The sequence below is a fragment of the Echinops telfairi genome, unplaced genomic scaffold, assembly GCF_000313985.2.
Source record: "Echinops telfairi isolate 266 unplaced genomic scaffold, ASM31398v2 ScPeMD7_12;HRSCAF=54, whole genome shotgun sequence".
NCBI classification, from domain to species: domain Eukaryota; kingdom Metazoa; phylum Chordata; class Mammalia; order Afrosoricida; family Tenrecidae; genus Echinops; species Echinops telfairi.
This window is the reverse complement of record NW_022103909.1, coordinates 2,303,393-2,324,078: the sequence shown is the minus strand read 5'-3', so window position 1 is coordinate 2,324,078 and position 20,686 is coordinate 2,303,393. Positions and strand designations below refer to the sequence as shown.

Sequence of the window (20,686 nt, the reverse complement as noted above, 5' to 3'; positions counted from 1 at the left end):
CTGACTCACAGCCACTCCGCCGCCGCAGGTTTGGAGACGGTAACTGTATCCAGGAGTAAAAAGCCCAGTCTCTCCTTCAGAGCGAATGGTGGCTTTGAACCTCTGGCCATTTGGTAAAAGAAATAAAGCTGGGCAAGGAGTAGGGGACCAAGTCCAGTGGACAGTTCGGAAAGACGGCCCGCCAGTGACTTTGAATTAGAAAGCCGACTGAAGCAAAGGAGCACATCACTGGGGATCGACCTTCCAGGCAGGGGAACCTACCCTGCAAAGACTCTGAGCCAGGGCCGGTAAGAACCGGTGCTGGGGCTCACACTGGTCTATCTACTGGTATGTTTATGTGAAGAATGCCTTAACCCTTTATCTTCCTGTCTGACAACGACAACAGCAGTTGTTCTGACAGCAGTATTGAACTGAGAAGCCCTTGAGGTCTTTCAAATATTGGTTCAGCAAAGAGAGACAGTTATGAATTCAGCTGCATATGCAAATTGGCTTCCACTGAGAGGCTGAGGCCGGGCCATCCCTTTCCCTGTGGGACAGTGCTGGCAGAACCCTGGCCAGGCTCCAGGGTGAGTGTTGGGCAGGGACCCTGGGTGACCCTGCTCTGACTGGGCGGGGAGAACTTCCATCCAGGACTCTCCTTAACTCTGTCCTTTAGCTCTAATTGCTGTGGACGTGCCAGGCAGCACAGCGTGGCTTCTGAGGGTGGTTCCTGCGGCGGCAGCGGTGGCTGGGTAAAGGTCCCCTTACTCAGAGGCAAGAGCTAGCGCCAAGTAAAACTCGCTCAGATCTCAACACTGGCAAGGGGTGCTGTTGCCTGAGAGAGGGAAAACGTGGAGGGTGCAAGGAGGTAGGCGAGTCAGAAGGCAAGAGACGCACCCTCCCTAAGGGATCAGAGGATGGTTTCCTGGAATTGAGACCCTCTGTGAACCAGTCCCCTTGGGCACGGCTCTGCCACCCTGTGATGTCCTTATCCTTGACCGGCATCAGCTTCTGTCGTGCTTGATGTTAATCCTTTACTGTCTGCAGTAGTTCTAGATTGCTCTCCGGTTTTTATTGTCATATGGCTATGTTCTTTGCTTATCTGCTTATAGTAATTTCCATAGGCTGTAAATCCTGAAACCATGTTCCTGGACAATACATTGTAAATTGAGTTCAGTGTCGCCCATAATGGCCCTTTGTAAATAGGCACTTGAAAAAGGGTTTTGAGGATGATTAAAACTGCAATGATGACTCTAGATATTAAAGGCTACTTCATGTAATTTTGAAATACTGCGTCTCCGGTGCGTGTCACCACCCCTTTCAGAAGCCTCTCACAGATGGAGGGCGGCTTGACTCTCCTGACAGCTCCAGCCATTTGATGGTCAGGAGGCCTAGGTTCTAAGCTTAGGCTCCGCTTCTCTGTGACTTCTCCGTGTCCCAATCCCCCTGGAATAACAGGAGAAGCTCACAGGGCTCGGGGATGAGGAAGGGGAGGTAGACGAGAAGGCAGGCACGGGAAGATTTAAAAGTAGGACACAGCGATCCTGACAGACGCTTACTGCCTCTGCCTCAGCTACCTCATGCTGTGGCAACAGAAGCCCCGCGAGTGGGTTTGAAGACAGAACTCAATGTTCTCACACTCCAGCGACTCGTGGTCCAAATTCTGGATGGAAGTCTTTTCTGGCTAGTTTCAGCTTCCAGTCAAAACTAGTTGTTGAGTGATGTCACGCTCCTGGCCACCCAGGTGTGTCCAGCGGTGTTCCACGGTGTTCTTTTCTTGTCCACTGAGAGTTACTGATTTATGTGCTAAATATGTGTGCAACCGATCGTTTCCATTGTAACCAGAGGGTTGCCCGTGGATGGTTTTTATATGGTCCATGGCTTTTCTTCTAAGGCACTTCTGGGTCAACATGAACTCCCAACTTTCCTGTCGGCAGCTGAGCCCATTGGGCGTCTGTACCATACTCGGGAACACACAGTACTTCTTCTTTCACGGGCATTGAATGAGCACTTCTTTGGTGCCAGCAGGGCTCTAAGGCATGGCTTAGAGTCAGCAGGGGAAGACCCCATGAAGTGTACAATGACACAGCTAACTAATTATGGTCTCGTTTAAGCACTATGAAGGGCAAGTAGAGCCACTTACAAGGTAAATTGTAGGAGAAGTTCAGTCTGTGGGGTTAAGAAAAAGTTTCCTATAGCTGTATTGTTTATATAGATGCAACCGTAATTTATGTGTTCTAGTAACAATCTACCTGAATTCAAATCCTGCCTGAAATCTTTGGCAAGTTACCCAATCTCACTTTCTTTATTTAGAGGGGCCCTGGTGGTGTCGTGGATTACTCCCTAGGCTGCTAACCAGAAGATCAGCCATTCAAAATCACCTGCTGCTCCTTGGGAGAAAGCTGAGGCTTTTTACTCCCATGAGGAATTAAACAGTCTTGGAAATCGTCCAGGGCAGTGCTAGCCTGCCCTGTCGGGTAGAATAGACGCAGTGGCAGTGAGTTGGGAGTTGGGAGTACACATAAAAAGTCAGAGAAACAAGGACGCCACGTTAGAAATAGTCAACAAGTGTTAGTGTTGTGGATCGAATTGTGTTCCACCCCAAAATGTATGTTGATGTGCATGCCTCTGTATCCGTGAACGGGATTCTGTTTGGAAATAGGGCTTCCCTTGGGTGATGCTAATAATGTGGCCGCCCAGAGCAAAGCACATTCTACACGCAATCCCTCCTCACAGCGAGGACAGGTTCCAAGAGAGAGAGAAGGGGGCATGGCTTGCAGCGGTACGATACAGGCAGCTGCCTCCACAAGCAGCAAAGGGATAGGAAGCAGTCAGCAGTCACAAGAAAGAACTCCTGGTTCCCGAGAAGACCCCGGCACAGTGGAGTCCCTGGTAGAATCTACAGCTTATAGAACTGGAGACAAGAAATTCCTGTTCTTTCAAGCCAGGACTTGGGGGGATGGAGCACTATAACTGATGATGAGGATGTATATACAACTCTTTTTAAAAACAATTTAACCATGGAAGTGTATGGTATGTGATATGACATATGATGTTAAATATATACATAGATATATATGATATCAAAGAAAACTACTACAAAAAAAAAACAAAACTTGACCATACTTACCTGACAGGGGAGATACCATGATCAGGAAGGTGGTTTTCTCAGGGTGAGGCTCACCCATTGCACTGCGGGCATGCTGACCCCTGCGATTTCCCCAAATACAGGAAACTCAACTGCATAATTTGTGGTAGTGGGGGACTGCGTCCACGCTCTCCCCTGAAAAGAAAAACAAAAAAACTTGACCAATGGTGTGGTAGTTACAGTGAACCCTCGCCACTTCGCGCTTCGACTTCCGTGGCTTCACTCTATCGCGGTTTTTGCGTAACAGCGCATGCTCTGTCATTACTGCCACTGATTGGCTCATACTGTACACGCTTGATGCCATAAATAATATAATAAATAATAAATGATCATTGTAACGTCCAAAATGTTTTACTGTATTTTCCCTTTTTCGTTTAATAAATTGGGTAATACGAGTGTAATGGTGACTAAAGGGTGTTTTTTCATGTCCTCTATGCTCTAACTATGAAAATATTTGATTTACAAATAAGGAATCCTACTTCGAGGAATTTCATTTATCACGGTAGGGTCTAGAACCGATTAACCGCGATAAACGAGGGTTCACTGTACATAATTTCATGTCAACTTGCAGATACATGACAGTGTAGGGGTGGTATTCAACCGGTCAGTCAGGTCACTGCCCGGTAGTTCCTCCGTGTGGCGTGGCCTTCTCATAAGGAAGGCCCTGGGAACCTCCCCTTCCCTCTCTGCCTTCACCTTCCTGCTGGCTGACCTGGACTGCTGCCAGAGACCTGCCACCAACATTGGATCCATATGACTTTACACACACTGGCCTGTGCTCTTCCTGCACTCTGCATCCCTGCAGGTGGTTCTGTGAATCTGAAAAGGGACTTGTGAACCAGAACCCGATTTATGGGCTTGTTTTCTTGATCTAAAGCTCTTTCTCACACATATATGGGTGTCCCTGGGTTTGTTTCTCTAGTCAACCCTGCCTAACACAAATGGTTACCATGGCTGAAGGAGAAAGAGTTGTTGCTGCTTAAGGGGGCATTGAGCTTATGTTAACGGTGGTGGAATAATTTGGAAAAGGATCTCAATGACGGCTGTACCACATGAGGGATATAATCAATGACACTGACTTAGACATGCAGAAGTTGTGGAATTGGAGAATGTTTTATTGTGTATGTTTTTGCCACAATTAGGGGAAAAATACATGAATAACAATGAGTACAAGGAAGAAGAAAATGTTCTAGGATTGATTAGGGTCGTGATTGTACAACTCTTCTTGCTATGATTAAATTATTTAATTGTATGACATGTGGATGAAGTGCCAATGAAACTGCTAAATAAATAAACAAAGCCATGGCTGGTGGCCTTTTTGTGGTGACAATACTGGGGAACCAGCACAACAGGTAGGGTGGCTCTGGAATCTCTGTGGTCCCCGGCAACCCAGCATGTATCAGGGTAGAAAATGGAGGCAGTATGCACATTGCATAGCAAACAAATATCTTCACTGGCTGCATCAAAAACAGGAGTGCTTGGATCAAAGATGGCAGCTGACCATGCTGCTTTGAATGTGCAGCAGACTCTGCAGATCTGCCAACACCCAGTGTTCTGTAGCAGGCTGCTATCCCTCTTCTGAGTCTCCCATTTCAGCGCTTCAACCATAGTGATTTTTCCCATTCTAGTTAGTTCGGATCACCTCCCCCTGCCTGCCCACCCCCCAAAAAAAACCTCTACCGTTCTAGATTCCAACTATTAGTGACCTTCTAGAACAGGGTAGAACTGTCCCTGTGGGTTTCCAAGACTATAATTCTTTACAGGAGTAGAAAGCCTTGTTTTTGTTTTTCTACTCACAGAGCATCTGGTGGTTTGGTTTGGTTTTCAAAATAAATATTTGTTTATTTGATGAAAATATTTTCTTTATTTACATGATTAATCTCTTTGTTTTAAAGAGTTGTTGGATTTAACTTTAAACTAAAATACAATAAATAGATTTTACATCTGGTGGTTTTGAACTGCTGAATGTGCAGTTAGCAGCTCAACGCTTAACCACATTGGCATTTGCTCCAGTTTTCTCCTTGTGAGCTGTGACTAAATTGGTTCAAATCACTTTGAAGCCTTGATGTCCAGAGCCAGAAGGAATTTGAGATTAACTAGCTAGAAGGTATAACCAACCAGATTTAGTGTGTTTATTGAGGGAGAGGCTCTAAATAAATAACTCAGTAAGAAAGGAATCCTTGTGTTCTGATGTATTCTTTTACTGCCCAGAATGCTGTCTTTCTAGCCTATTCTTAGCCATTTCCTCCTTGAAATGGGCCTCCTTTTTTTACAGGTATGCTCTAGATTTTTACAGCTGATTTTGGTGGTTAAGAGGATGTAGAAATTGCCTAAAGACAGAAAGCACGTCTTAGTCAATTTTTTCTCCCTGCCACCCCATTTACCTACCCCTCCAAGTACATACTTGAAGAATCTTTCCCGTGTGCAACTGAGTGAGAGGTATTTACTCAGGGCTAAAAAGTTGAATGAGACATGTCTACTGGACAGCAGTGGGTTGGCTTTGGTTAACATAAAGCTCTGTGGCCCAAAGCATTAGACAGATGGGAGAACTTGGACAACTATTTTCTTCTTGGATCTTGCTAAGATTCCCTGCCATGAAGTCTCTTCTGACTCAGGGCACCCTGGTGGTATAAGGGGGTGATATGGTGGGATGCTAACCATGAGATCAACTGCTCAAAACCACCAGCTCCGCAGGAGAAAGTTGAGGCTTTGTAGTCCTGTAAAGAGTTACAGTCTCAGAAACCCAAAAGAGGCAGTTCTACACCAGTCCTACTAGGGTAGGCACTGTTATTGTTGTTGTTAAGTGCTACAGAATCAGTTTCACTTCACAGTGACCTCCAGGTAACAGAGTAGATGCCCCGTGGGGCTTTCTTGGCTGTCAACTTTACAAAGGTCTTTCTCTGACTGGAAGCTTTGGAATCTCCAACCTTCTGGATAGCAGACTTTTGGTTAACCGAGTGGGCCACCAGGGCTCCTGAGATATTACCATCCGTCAACTACAAAACTTACAACCAGGAGGTTGATGCCAACCCTATACAACAGGGTAGAACCACCCCAGTGGGTTTTCAGCACTGTACATGTTTATGGAAACATAAAGTCTTCTCTCTCTCCAGGGAAGCAGCTGGTGGTTTTGAACTGCTGACTCTGCAATTAGCAGCTAAACTTGCAACCACTATGCCACCACAGCTCCTAGGTATAACCATAGAGGAAATCAAGTGGCATGCCCAGGATCTCACACACTACAGGATATGCTAATACTAAGGTTTGAACCGAGACCTTCATTCCAAACGGGATGCTCTTTAATAACTGTTCAATGTATTTACCTAAAATGACTATTGGGACACCTGGTGGCCTAGCAAGGTACATATTAGGCTGGTAACCACCAGGTCATCACCAGCCAAGAAAAAGACCCATAAAGATCGACAGTCTCAGAAAGCTGCAGGGGCAGTTCTGCTCTGACCTATAAAGTTGTCGCCACGAGTCAGAATCGACTGGATGGCAGCTTTTTAGTTAAAAAATGACTGTTAATTCTTTTTTTCCCCTCACTTTTATTGGGGGCTCTTACATCTCTTATCACAATCCATACATTCATCCAGTGTGTCAAGCACACTTGCACATATGCTGCCATGATCATTTTTAAAGCATTCTCTTCCCACTTGTGCCCGATATCAGCTCCCCATTTCTTCCCCCTCCCTCCCCTGCCCTCCCTTCCTCAGGAACCCTTGATAACTTGTAGATTATTTCCGTATCTCACCTCGTCCTCCATCGCCCCTCACCCACTTTTCCAATATTCATCCCCCTGGGCTGGGGTTCTAGACTGATCCTTGTGATCGATTCCCGACTGTTAATTCTTGAAGACAGTTAGGAACCACTTCTGGGAACTCTTCTCCGTGTCAAATACCAATTAATTTATTTTAAAATGTTTACTGAGCTTACTGTGGATCCAGACCTAGTGTTGGGGCAGAGAAGGTGCTTGCCCACAGTCTAGTTCAGGGAGTGGGTCCAGCAAGGAAACGAGTGTGCAGATAATGTAAATGCTATTATAGAAAAAGCCCACGGGTGACAGGTGGGAGTGCAAACGTATGCCCTCTTCTTAGGCGCTGCTTTAAAGAGGGTGGTCCCACAAGACCTGAGTAGTGTCTTTTAAGCTGAAACACAAGCCAAGTTTCCATGGGCCTTCAATGACAAAGCTCCCCGCCACACACACCCCCACCGGCTTCCAGAAGGAAGAAGGAAAAAGTGCCGCCAGCCCTCCTGTCCAAGAGACAACCGAGAGGCGGGCAGTCCCCGGGCTCGTCCGGGAGCCACCACGAGGGGGCGCCGCGCGCCCGCCCGCCCCGTCCCTGGGGCGCCGCGGCCCCGCTCGGCGGAGCGCCCTCTGGAAGCAAAGGCGGAACGGCCCCCGGGGTAAAAAGCAGAGGGAGGGCGGTGCCAGGAGACCGCCGCCTTGGGGAATCGCGGAGGGTCACTAGGCTCCTCAAGGGGAGGACGTCCTTGGGCTGACAAAGCTCACCGCGGGCAAACACCCGCGCTCCACTGGGGGAAGAGTCCACTTCCGGGACCTTTAAACCAGGAAGTTCAGGCTGTGTCCAATCGTTGTCGTTCTTTCGCAAGCGACTGGTGAGCCCGTCCCACTTCTGGGCGGGGCTCCAGCCCCGCGGGTTCCAGCTACGAATCAGCGCTCGGGGCAGGCGCAGGCGCCCTCCCAGAGACGCGACGGATCGTGCCTTTGGACTTAAAGCCCTGTGGCCCCCTCCGCTGTTAAGATGGCGCTCTCCAGAGTGTGGTGGGCGCGGGCCGCCCTGCGGGGCTCAGCTGTCACCCCTGGATTTATTGTCACTCGGAGGCTGCGACTTGGCTTGGTCTGGGGGGCCCCTCGGTGAGGGACCCGGAAAGAAAAAAGGCATTTTTGATGTCCAGGATCCTCCAGTGGCTCCTTGCTTGCATGCTGTCTGGGCTCCCGCCTTGATTCCCGTGGTCGCACGCCCGGGACCCGGCATTTTTACCTGCTGCCCAGGATTCGCGCTCCCGATAGTAACTCAGCTTCCAATTCTCAGTGCCCCACACGGTCTGAAGCGTGCGCGTGGCCGGAGCTCAACTTTCAAGCCTGGCTTTTTCACTCCAGGTTTATCGCTGCTACCTCGCTCCCATCTCTCTCTCTCTGGTCTTCGTTTGCCCCTGGTGCCTTGCACTCTGTCCGGACTCGTACTACCTGACGTCTATCCCTGCCTGGCTCTCATCGGGGGGGCGTTTTCTGCTTGAGCCTGCCCTCCTCGTTTTGATTTTTGTCTCTCTCCTTGACCCCCAAGACTTTCCTTGGAATTCAGAAGTTTCAGGTCTTGGTGCACATTCTTCCGAGGCCGGTGGTACCTCTTAGGGACTGCAGGGTTTGTGGGTGCTTCCAGGCCTGGCTCCCAGATACTGTCTTTGATCTTCCTTGTAGGTCTTCCAGGTTTCATCTCTCTCCAAAGGCAGACGTGAAGAGCCTGCTCTCTTATGTGATGGCCAAGACCAAAGTGGTTAATGAGAAGTACCATCGTTTCTTGGGTCGTAATTTCCCCCGCTTCTATGCCATGTATACACTCTTCATGAAAGGTAAAAACAAAACTTACACAGATGTGCCTTGATTGGTTCCCGGGCAGCATTGGTGAGTTACAATCAGTTCGATCCTTTGCAGGTTCTGCTTTGGGCTGAGAGCTAGGCTAGCCTCTGTTTCTTAAATGCTAGACGAGGGAAAAGGATCCCTTTAAAGCAGTATGTTTCTAGGAAGGGCTGCCGGGAAACAACTTCTGACCCCGGGGGGCTGGGAGATAGATTCTTGCATTTAACGTTTCTGAACCACTCACTTGGCCCCTGAAGTTTATCACCTATCTATCCTGGGTAGCATGTTGTGGTGGAAATAGCGCTAGGTATACTTGGGTCTCTAAATGCCTCTGCCAGTTACCAGGAGATGGTATAGTGTCGAGGAGTGTCCACTCTGGAGTCAAACTGCCTGTGTTCAAATGCCAGCTTATCCTTACTGGCTGTGTGATTGGACTAGTTAAGTGACTGTCTCTGTTTTTCCTGTGAAAGGGGGATAGTCGTAGAATCTGCCTGCTGACGAATGCTGGTGGCACCGTGACTTAAGTGTGGAAAGTTGAGGCTGACTACTCCAGTAAAAATGTACAGCCATCAAAACCCTGTGAGGCAGTGTCTCTACTCCGGGTCACAATGAGTTGTCGTCGGCTCCGTGGGAGTGAGTGTTTTTTGGGAGGGTACTGACAACCTAAGGAGCTCTTGTGATCAGTGCCTAAAGAGCTTGACCAGTAACTAAAAGGCTGGAGATTCGAGCCCAGCCACTGCTTAGAAGATGTGGTAGTCTGGTCTATAAAGATGTATAGCCTTGGGAGCCCTATGGGGCAGTGCTACCCCGTCCTATGGGGTCCCTGAGTCTGAATTGACTGGATAGCAATGGATTATTGGCAGCATGTTTGTAAAGTTGAAGTAAGTCAGATTAGATGAACCTTAAGAAGTAAGTACACACGTAAAATACTCAGGACAGGATCTGGTCTATAGTAAGAATTCAGCAAGTTAGTTCTTGGTAAGTATCCTACCCTGCACTTAGAACACTAAGTTCTGTGAACTCTGAATGTGATCACCAGTATGACTAGCTTCGTGGCCTTGCCCAAGTTGCTTATCCTTGTCGGTAAAGGGGAGCTGGAAGATGTGCTTTGGCTGCCCTCAGGGCTACTGCGTCCACCTTGGGTTTGTAGCTCGGAGTGTGTGAGAAAAGAGTCCGGAAGCGTGCAGGTGGGTTGGTGTTTCACATTTCATTGTGGACAATGTTTAGAACAGAATCGAATAAACCCCACCAACCCCGACCCACTTCCGTCATTTCCAACTCCTGGCAGCCACTCTGCTCTCCTGGTGGACTTTGTAAATGTCACTCTAGTCATTAGTTCTTTTGCAGATATGAGAGCATTTTTATAAATGGAAGTATTATTTAAGTCATCAGATGGATGTAAGCATTATCACAGTTGGAAGATTAAGACTATAATCTTAGAAATATGATAAGTTTCAGTAATTATGAAAGTGTGCCCGAGAGGAGATGAATTAATGATATCTGGCTAGGGACTACATAGAGCAAGGGTTCTTGGAAGCTTTGAATCTTGATTTAAAAAAAAAGAAGAAGTAGATCATCAATCACAGAAGAGGAATCACTCCAAAATAGATCCCAGAAGCCCATCTTGGCTGGGGGAGAGGGCTTCCGGAGGGGTGAGAGGGAGAGGAGGGAGGGGTTGGGCACTGGAGCTTCAAATTACCTAGCTGGAAGCTTTTTAAATCTAGGATGGGGCAGGACAAGCATGCATGCCTATGGGTGGGTGAGCCTGGGGTAGGAAGCTGTGTTCCGATTTAAACTGAGATAACATCACACTTTGTGCTCTACTTTAAATGAGGCAGGATTTCGGATGTTATGGGCTGATGCCAAAAAGGCTAGAAGAATAAAGGCCAGTATGTGGAATCACAATATGAAGTTTCATCAACTTCCATACCGGGATATGGAGCATTTGAGACAGGTATGGGTTAGGGGCCAGAGAGCCAGAAAGCTCACGGTGAGGCCAAGACCTGAGTGTTGTCCCTCTTGTGGTCACCACTGATCCAACTCTGGCCCTTTGCCATGAGATCAAAGGAGGGAGGGGACTGGAGGAGGCTTCAGGTTACTGGCCACCGTCAGGGTCATTTGTAGCCCTCAGCCTTACAGAGAAACTCCGGAGACCTACAGGCACACTTTCTAAATAAAAGATGCGAGCACTAAAGTCAAAGTTGTCTCTAAACCTATTAAAGACCTGGAAGGATCGAAAGGGGAGCTGGAAATGAGTGTTTGGTGGACCCCGCCTGCTTACCGGGAAGACATCACTAAGGGATTCGGGATCATGTCAGGCCCAGTACCAAACATGGGGGTGGGGGGTAGGGCAAAGCAAACGATCAGAGGGTCTGGTCTCCAGGGACGCCCCACCATAAAGTAGATAGGAATAACCTTGGTCTTTTCGTGGGCTGTGCTAGAAGTTTCCTGCCTAGTAGGCCGGAGGGGTTGGGGAGGGCATGAACTTACCTGGGCTGAAAATGCACCTGTGTTTCTTTCTACTTAGTTCCGCCGAGATGTCGCCAAGTGCCTTTTCATAGGAATCATTTCCATCCCGCCCTTTGCCAACTACCTAGTCTTCTTGCTAATGTGAGTACAGACTGCTGCGGCCCCTCCATCCTGAAGACGTGTCCTTCTTGTCAATCCAAACGCAGCTGGAGAATGCCCCACTTCAGAAGCCAGGCAGAGGTTATCCGAGTTACTGCTCCATCCCTCTCCGTATCCGCAGGTTCATACAAGCCACTCAGTAACCCTGGGCTGAGCTGCACTACAGTGGGAGATGGGCTCGATAGCCCTTTCTCTTGTGCACGCGCAGACACAGGCGCGCGCGCGCACACCTCACCCCTACCTCCCCACCCCCACATCCTGGGCTGTGAGGTGAAATAAAAGCATGGCCTACTTTGTGGACCCCGGAGGCAGCATCCCAGCCCCGAGAGACATACCAATTAGGAAAACCATTTTCTTCAAGGGGAAAACATAGCATTTTATACTCTCTCTGCGTTGCAGTGATCTATCGCTGTATCCCAAACAACCCCATGAACAGCCACAGGTTTTAGGGCTTTGTGGCTCAGGACTTTGGGGTGGACCCAGGTGGTGTCGAGAGCGGCCCCTCCGTGGTGTTTAGCTGCCGAATGGGCTCGTCTAACGCCAGTTGTGTCTGCTGTCTGGGGAGGGATGAGTGCCCGCCTGGAGCTGCCGCCTAGAATGCCCCCTAGTGGCCCTTGTGGCCTCTAGGCCTCACCAGTGTGAGGGCTCCGGCAAAGAAGGCAGAAGCCGACTGGCCTTTACAACCTCGCCCGCGGACTCACACGGACCCACCCGCATGTGCTCCACCCCGCGGGGGGCAGGAAGCAGTCACCCACAGTAACAAGGGAAGATAGAGCCCACCTGTCGATGAGCACATGGCCCGGTCAGGAGAGCGCCACACCATTAGCCCAGGGAACAGCCTGCGGCCTGCACTAGGGGGTTTCAGAGCCTCCGTGGCAAAGGTGCAGCGTCTTCCAATTCCATTCGCCACGAACTTTCGCCACGAACTTTTTGCAGCCCCCTGGCATACATAAGGGCCGAGCTACGGCTGGACGTGTCAGCGTCGCACGTGGCGTCTGGCTCCTCCCGCAGCTCCGCTCACCTTGGTCCCAGGCGTGCCCCTCACATGTCATCTGCTGTGATGGCAGCACGCCAGGTCATTCTTCCGCTGCTACACATTGTTTTTCGGAGTATCTTTATATCGGGGTCTGAGACTCCTCCAGGTAGGGAAAGCGTGCCGCCATCACTGGGAGCTAGCAGGCTGTCTGCCGAACACTCCCGCGGGCTCTCCTTGAGAGCGGCCTGTGTCAGCAGGTGACTAGGCGGCTCATTTTCCCCCCCGCAGGTACTTTTTCCCTAGGCAGCTCCTGGTCCGGCACTTTTGGACCCCGAAGCAACAAGCTGACTTCTTAGAGATGTATCATGCTCTCCAGAAGCGGTCCCACCCAGAGATCCTGACTTACTTAGAAAGGAGCATCCCTGCTGTTTCTGACACCACACTCCGGTGGCATCTGACCGAGCTGTGCAGCAAGGTATTCCCCAACGGACCCCTGCAACAGAGCAGGACTCTTCTCAGATCCAGTGGCACCGAACTGGGAAAGAGGGCTAGTCCACAGGCCCTTCCTAACACCCCCCAATCTCTCCCCTCCCCAGATAGAGCTGGGTACCCACCCAGCGGTAAACGACATCCTGGCTCTGAGAAAGTGTTTCTCTAGCCAGCCCCTCGGCATGAACCATCTCCAGGCCTTGCAGTTGGTGAGCACCTGAGGCCTTGACACTGCCTCACCTTCATCCCATCTTTTTTTTGGGGGGGTGGGGGGAGGAAGAGAGGGAGGGGAGACAGTATAATGACTGACTCTCCTCTGTGTGTGTGTGTGTCTTGTATTACAGAAAGCCCTGAGCCGGGCCGTTCTTCTTACACCCTACTTGCCAGCCTTCCTGTTAAGACACCGTTTGAAGACTCACACCACCGTGATTCATCAACTGGACCAGGCTTTAGCCAAGCTGGGGGTCGGCAGATTGAGTGACCAAGAAGTGAAATCAGTAAGCACTTGGCTGCTTCACCAGCTCTCCACCCACGGTGGTTTTGGCTTGTACGGGGGGTCGGGCACTTGGTCTTGTTTGTTAGCTCAAGCTCTTGAGTCGCCTTTTCCCGGCCACCTTAACTAAGGAAGGGTTTGGCCACAGTGATTCTCACGTGTGTTTCATTTTACAAATCAAAGACAGTCCACTCTGGGCCTGTCTCGTTTGAGATGATACAGACCCTCCCACGACCCCCACCCCACCCCACCCCACACACCCCCATCCCCGCCCTGGCCATCACATCCATCACTAGCAGGGCCTCTAGAATCCCGTGAAGCGCAGGAGGGACACCTGCCCCACCGATCGCAGTGCGAGCAGGTGTGCCCGTAACTTAGCTACTTCGTGTAACTGCTTTAGAAGGAGCCCTGGCGGTGCACTGGTTAAGTGTTGGGCTGTCAACCCCCAGGTCAGCAGTTCTAAACCACCAGCCGCTCCTCGGGAGACAGGAGGCCTTCTCCTCCGGTAAAGAGCCCCAGTCTTGGAAACTCAGGGGCAGTTCTATCCTGTCTTATAGGGTGGCTATGAGTCGGATTTTCATTTTTGGGGTTAGTGGCACAGCGGCTAAGTGCTTGGCAGCTAACCAAACGGCCAGTGATCTGAACCTATCAGCCACCTGTGAGACAAGACCTGGTGAGCGGCACCGTAAAGCGTTCAGCCTGTGACACCAGAGGGGGCAGAGGGCATCTGTTCTGTAGGGTTAGCACAGGGCTGCAACATGCCGGAATCCACTCACCGGCGCCCGGTGTCGCCGCCGCCACCACTCACCCACTCACTGAGAGGAGATGGGTTGCTTGGTGGGCTTTCACTCCCTGCTGTACCCGCCTGTGACTGTTGGGGCACTTTTCTCTCTGGGGTGATGTAGGCTTGTTACCTCCGAGGCCTGAATTCTAGCCGTGTTGCTGACGAAAGGTGTCGAGCTTGGCTGGGAGAATGGCTACAGATTTCCTGCAGCTTGAAAGGTAAGACAGATCCCTAAGGCTATGTTTGCCTCCTAAACCCAACCACAGCCACTTTCTGCTGGCTGGCTGGCTGGGGGTGAGGGTGGTGATGGTGGTGAGGGTGGTTGGCTGTTGAGTACTTGTGAGGCCCTTACTGAGCCCACGGAGCAGAGCCAGTGCAGAGCCACGTGCCTGTGGGGACGTGGGAGCCAGGGCACACTGGCCTAGCAATTAATTTTAATCACCCTGAGCACTCTGGGCTCTGGTCCTGCACTGTCAGCTCTATAACCCAGTCCTTGACCTCAGCCCCCAGGTGGCAGCACCGACATTGCCGTATGGCATGGGGGTGGGAGGGGAGTGGCACTGTTGAGAACCACCCAGTCATTGAAAGCGGTGCAAATACAAAACCAGCAAAAGCCAGGAGCCGCCTGGGAGCCCGGGTGTGAGGCCTCTGGGTCTTTTTGCCTCCCGTGGCTGGGAGCCAGTGTTCTCCAGGCCTTTGGGTATCCGGAGAGAGAGGCTGGCCAATCTCCTGGGAGCTGAGAAATGTACCCAGAGCACAAGTGCGCCCAGGTAGCAATGCTCTTTAGCACCGTTGCCGTCTCTGAATCCTCTGCATGCACGGGAGAAGCGGGAAGGAGAGAGCGAGCAGGCTTGTCTGAAGATGCCGCAGGGCTTCAGAGGGTTTGTGGGCAAAATCCATGATCTGTTTAAAACTGTGTGATTAATTTTAATCCTAAGTCCATTATCTTTTATTTCTGGTTTTCCATGGGCTTTTTGAAGCCCCGGGACCTTCCCGGGCCGTAGAAGGAAAGGCCGAGAGAGGCACCCAGAGGCTGGAGCCAGGCAGAAGCACCCCCTCCTCACACCTGCGCCCTGCCTGCAGGAATGGGCCCTGTGTTCCCAGGCACCTAGAAGGCAGGACGATTCCCTAGCCAAACCCCTAATATTGGTGTTTCCAGAAGCTGAGCTGTCCCTCTTGCTGCACAACGTGGTCCTGTTCTCCACCAACTACACTGGGACGAGGCACTGAGTGCACCGTGGAGTGGCCGGCACTGCCCTGCAGTCACAGCACGTGGCGACGTGGGACCAAACAGCACCCGGCAGCAGTCTGTACGCCAGGAGGTGTGTAGCAGGCTGAGCAGGCGCCGGACTTGAGCTCAACAATCCCTTGCCACTAGAGCTCTCCAGGGGTGGTCCCTGTGGGGGTCTGCCCAACTCCCTCAATGCAATGGAGCTCCGGCGTCAGCCTGCGCAGTGGGCTTTAATGTGATGTGTACAGGCCAGGTCCTGGCCAGCGAGCAGGGCCCCAGGTGGAATTCTCCTTTAACCTAGGCCCCGCCCCACCTACTGCACATTCTTGGCCCATGTGGGTTGGGTTTTGTTGGGGGGTGGGGTGGAGTGGGGGGACAGGGTGAAGATGCTGTCTGGCTACAGGCACAGCACTATGTAAATTGGCACACTCACATGCCCACGTGTGTCCCAAGAACATGTTCTCACCCGACAGCCAAAAGTAGGATGTGGGCCCTCCCTGGCCCACACTAACCAAACCCTTTCCTTTCCACGTTCTTTGACCTTTAAAGTGGACCTAGTGTCAAAAAACAAGAACTTTTGGTAACATTTTAAAGGAAAAGATCAAAGGACACCCAAGTGCTACTGGACCCCTCTCCAGTGTTTACAGTCGCCACCCAAGTCTTATTCTAACACAGCCCGAGTAGATCTTAAACTCTGCTGCCTCCACTGTGTTGCAGTGATCCGAGCCAACATTAAGTGGCAGTGGCTGCCTTCGAGCCCAGGATCAGACCCAGGAGGTACTCACCACTGCCCACCCGGGGAGGCCGGAGAGGCCTGCATCGGGATAGATAGTAAGTTAGGGTTAGCATCTGTGTGTACACCAGTAACTTATTGTAAATGCATGAAGCACCGTTTTTAAACCCAAGTAAAAGACTGACTGAAACTAGATGCTGGAAATTCCTATGCACGCTAATCCTCCCTTTACCAGACTGATGGCACCTAATTCGTGTGGGGGAGCCACCAGCTGAGCCAGAACCTTTTGATGGGCTAGCAGTTTCCAAGGGTGGGCATCCTGATGAGATGACTGGCACATATTCGGAATGAAGAATTGGGAAGAGGGGCATGGGAGGGCCCCTAGGGCATGGGGAGGCCTGTTGTGGCTGAAGGGTCTCTGCTCCCAAGAGGCTTCATTGTCAACATTAATCCCTACTTGGCCTGACTTCTGTATATATGAGGGAGTGTGAGCATCCTTTCCTAACACACTGAATCGGCCTGTCAAGATGAGAGCAACACACCACCCTTTTGAATAGCTCTTTAATATTACACTTAAATATCTCTTTAAATACAGCATTATCACAATGTTAAGAGGACCTAATGGCAAAACAAAAACTCAGAGAAACCAGACAAGCTTTGGATTCACATTGAAAATACTACCTGTGTACAGTATCTGGGAAAAGTGGGACAATGACGAGTCGCCGCCTCTTTTGCCCTGGCCTTGACAGAATGGGCCTCTGTGCCCAAGAGGCCTCGTTTCCCAGCCACCATGAGCTGCCCACCTCGGGTAGCACCAGAAGTGAGGTGGACTAGGCTGTGGGGAAGGCCCTTTCCTCCACAAGATCATTCATGCCACCAGTCAGCATCAAAAAGCTTTAAGATCCGTTGTGCTGCAGAATTGGTTAATGAAAAGGTGGGCTTGTATTAAGATCCCCTTCCCCCGCCCCAGAAAATAAAAAATCACGGAGAACCTTAAGGGTTGGGAATGAGTTAATTACAGTCTCAAATTCCAGGATTGAAGCTGATCCCAAAGGCTAATGTGTCCCTCCCTCCGGCTGAACTTGCCTTCCTGGGTGGGGGAGCCTTCCAGAGGCGGAAAGAAGTAGGGCAGACGTTTCACTCCCAACTGACCGCCAGAGGATTCTGTCCTACAACGCACTCACTCCATGCCGTTAAGCTTCAGTCGTGGGTGGGTGGGGAGCCCGCTAAGTGGGGGCAGCGTTCTAGTTCTCAGGTACAGATATTCGCCTTTTTTTGAAGCCAGGCGATGGGGAGAAAAGAACCAACACAACTTTGAAGAACTCCCAAACATGAACGAAACAAAGCAGGCATTAACAGATGGCTCTGATCACGACTGAACGAGGCCTTTTGGCTAAGGGAGTTTAACGGTGAAATGTTGCAATGTTGTGAAACTGGGGGTTTCATAGCCTACAAAAGGTTTTCCGGGTGAGAAGTGGGAAAAGGCGTTGCCCCACCCCGTAATGCCTTCTGCTCTTATCCTTGGTTAACCAGAACTGCAGCACGGGGTGAAGGGTGACAGGAGACAGTTTTCACTCCCTACCGCCTCCATCTGGAGGCAGGGACAACTGTGCTCATAAACAAGAACTGCGTGGTATTTCCCGGGGGAGGCCCTGGAGTACAAGTGGGATGGAATGGGTACCACCCAATGCCCCTCACCCTACCACACCCCACCCCAACCCCCCTACTCTCAGAGATAACGGGAATCCCACCATTCTATTAGACTTCAAAGGCTATGTTCAGATTCTGTCATTTGGAACTTGAGGACTGAGGTACAGAAAAAACGCAGGCCCAGCTGCAGACCCGGAGCGCCACATTCTCCACGCCAAAGAGCTGCCCTGGCCGAGCAGGCACACGTGACAGTGACCTGTGCTTGCTGCCGCCACTGGACAGAGCACCCAGCTAAGCTGCCCGGGGCACGTCCCCTCTCCCCCCGCAGCCTGTGGCACACAGATGACCAGGGGCCTTCGCCCCCAATGCACAGCTCATCTGGCCCCTTTCTCCAGAGGCAGACTGATGGATGGGGAAACCGACCGGTGTAGAACCAAAGAACCCGGGCCAGAAACAACTCAAGTCTCAGCCCAGGAATCCTGGGTGGGGAGCAGGTCAGAGAAACCCCAACCCGGCAAACGGGCTTATTTTCCCAAAAGGGGGTGGTGTGGTGTGTGTGTGTGTGTGTGTGTACAATTTTTCTAAGTCCCAGAGGCTTCACACAGAAGCAGACATCCTTCCACACCCCCTCTCGATCCGTGCGGGTGGCATTTCCAATGGTGAGGGGCGCGTGCCCACACGGGAAAGCAGTTGAGTCTGTTCCTGCGGGGAGCTCAGGAGGGAGGGGCTGTGCCGGCTGTGTGCACCCCGGGTTCTGGTCTCTAAAGACACTGATTGCTTCAGCTCCCCACATCCTCCACAGGCCTTCGGTTTGCGGCCCAGCATTTGGCATGGGGCGGCTGCCTCAGCCCAGCCCAAGATCACATCCTTGATCTCCTTAAAAAAAAAAACTCGTACAAACTATCCTCCCCCTTCCCTCCTCCCCCACCCCAGGCCCCAATGAAAGAGCTGGGCGCAGCAGCGACTTCTGCAGTTCTGTTTGAAATGGCATTAGATAAAATAAGGGAATAAATAGAGCATGGGTGAGAGGCAGCCTCCAGCCCCAGTCACACAGTCAGAGGGAGTTCTAGTGCAGAGTCTTCGGGGGGCCGGTCCTCGCTCTGCGGGGTGGGCTTCTCCGGGGCACAGCCATCCGGACTGTCCGCACTCAAGGGTGGGCTTGAGGGGGCCCAGGAGCGGTGGCATTCGTCATTCTCGGGCTCCTCGGGGCGACAATCTTCAGGCAACAGCGCTTCCAGAGCGGCTCTTTTGGCCCCCTCCGATTTACAGAGGGCAGCTGGGTCTGTGGGGCTGCAAGCCACCAATGAGGTAACAGGGAGCGAGAAGACGCTCAGATCCTTCTCCTTGGGGAAGGGGGGCGCGGCCTCCTCGGGACCAGGCTCCCCCTTCACCCCCAAAACTGGCCTCTGCTCCACCTGGTAATAGACCAGGGGCCCGCCGTTCAAGTAGGGCGGGCTATTGCCCGCTGAGGCAGCTGGGTGATCCGAGGAGTTCTCTGCGAAGCACAGGACAGAGGAGCCTGGGGGCAGCTGGGCCTGGAAGAGAAGGGGGGCAGCAGCGAGGCCCGGGCACAGCCCCTCGGGGACAGCCAGGGGCTCCTCCAGGATGCACACGCCCAGGCTCTCGATGCTCGAGTCCAGGCTGGCGCTGGGGCCACTGCAGTCTTCCTCGGCCTGGAGCCGCTCCAGCTCCTCCGCGCTCTGCAGGTGCATCACGGCCGTCTCGTTCTCGGCCAGGAACTCCTGGAAGTCCTGGGTCTCGGCGCCCTGGGCGCCGGCCAGGCTGCAGCCGGCAGCAGGGGAGGGCTCCTCCTCGGGCGCCGCCGGTGGGCGGCTCACCTGGCGCTTGCTCTCCAGCTCCAGCTTCATGATGGTGTGGAGGTAATGAGTCCGCACGCGGATGGGATTGAATTCGATGCGCCCCGCCATGTTCCCGCAGCCGTCCCGGGAGCAGCCGCACGGGAAGGACATGCGATCCACCTGAGGGAGCGGACAAGGGGGTGGAGGCAAGATGAAACCAACAGCACACACTGCAGGCAGGAGACCGGGTCTGGCAAACAGAGGCAGGCGCCATCGGAGGGCGCGATCCTACAGGAAGAGAAGCGGCCAATTCAGAACCGCGAACCGGCCAGGGGCGCGTTTCTGCCCCGCCAGCCTTTCCCTGTCAGTCCAGCAGCTTTTCCCTGCCAGTCCAGCCCGTGATGAGCGGGGAACGGGGGAGCCCTGGTCGCGCTGGGGCGGCTTCGTGGTTCTCCTTCCCTAAACAAAGGTGGACGCCAGTGAGATGCCAGCGTTCTGAATGCTGACAGTACAGTTCTCAGGGAAGGAAGTGAAGTGCCCCGAGGCCTTCTAGAACCTACCTGGCGTACCAAGACACTACAAAAGGCCCACTTGCTTTCTGCAATCACAGGTGCGGGCAAGTGTAGGGAAGAGCCTGCTAGCCCACAGTGCATTCTGGGGGACTCAGCAAAAGGACGAGTGAAGGCTCCCACAAGGTAGAGAAGCGCCCGTGTTGGCGTTCTTCGCTGAGGGGACCAAGCCTGAAGTGCATATTTGGCCAGATTCACTAGCTACCTATCTGGAAAGGAAAGCTTGGTGAGGAGAAATAAATTCAACTAGGACGCAGCTCCTGCCTCAGTGTCGGCGTTCCAGCTGCCTTCCACTGGACAAGATGCCTCCTGGCTGCCTCTCTTCAGAGACCAGCCAGGGGACACGCTTTCTATGTTTCAGAGAACTCTGGAAGCAAGCTCTCCCAGACTAAAGAACCCCGATGGCGCTGCCCGGCAAGCATGGGGCAGCTAACTGCCAGGCTGGTGGCTCAAACCCACCAGCCACTCTGTGGGAGACAGGTGAGGCTGGCTCAGATGTCACCCAGAGTCACTGTGAGTTGGAATCCACTCAGTGGCAGGGGTTTGGAGCTGTGGTTTAGGCCACAGCTAAATCCAGTGTTGAAAACCAGTTGCAGCAGTCAGGT

General features: G+C 52.0%; 2 protein-coding genes and 1 non-coding gene across 12 annotated transcripts in view; 2 read left to right on the top strand and 1 right to left on the bottom strand.

The window, feature by feature from the left end:
• The first annotated feature begins 3,101 nt into the window (after positions 1-3,101).
• Positions 3,102-3,265, top strand: LOC115868561. The gene has a single exon (XR_004045664.1). It is a non-coding gene; the product is annotated as a U1 spliceosomal RNA (small nuclear RNA).
• Positions 3,266-7,893: 4,628 nt separating this feature from the next.
• Positions 7,894-16,256, top strand: LETMD1 (LETM1 domain containing 1). 8 transcript variants are annotated; one of them, XM_045287325.1, is made up of 9 exons: positions 7,894-8,006; positions 8,571-8,722; positions 10,568-10,683; positions 11,257-11,339; positions 12,622-12,808; positions 12,930-13,031; positions 13,167-13,319; positions 14,221-14,317; positions 15,259-15,415. In XM_045287325.1, exons 1-9 carry the CDS (start codon positions 7,894-7,896, stop codon positions 15,327-15,329), a joined length of 1,074 nt encoding a protein of 357 aa, XP_045143260.1. In that variant the 3' UTR covers positions 15,330-15,415. The 8 variants fall into 8 exon arrangements, with proteins under 8 accessions (XP_045143260.1, XP_045143267.1, XP_045143268.1 ...); XM_045287331.1 differs by lacking the exon at positions 7,894-8,006 and adding an exon at positions 8,062-8,252; XM_045287332.1 differs by lacking the exon at positions 14,221-14,317 and having other exon boundaries at positions 8,550-8,722; positions 15,259-16,256.
• Positions 16,257-18,675: 2,419 nt separating this feature from the next.
• The window catches only part of CSRNP2 (cysteine and serine rich nuclear protein 2), a 15,893-nt gene continuing 13,882 nt past the window's right edge, over positions 18,676-20,686 (bottom strand). For all 3 annotated transcript variants that reach the window (XM_045287323.1, XM_004711378.2, XM_045287324.1), the window contains one exon: positions 18,676-19,692. In XM_045287323.1, coding sequence (XP_045143258.1) covers positions 18,760-19,692 — 933 coding nt within the window. In that variant the 3' untranslated portion in view covers positions 18,676-18,759. The remainder of the gene's footprint in view (positions 19,693-20,686) is intronic.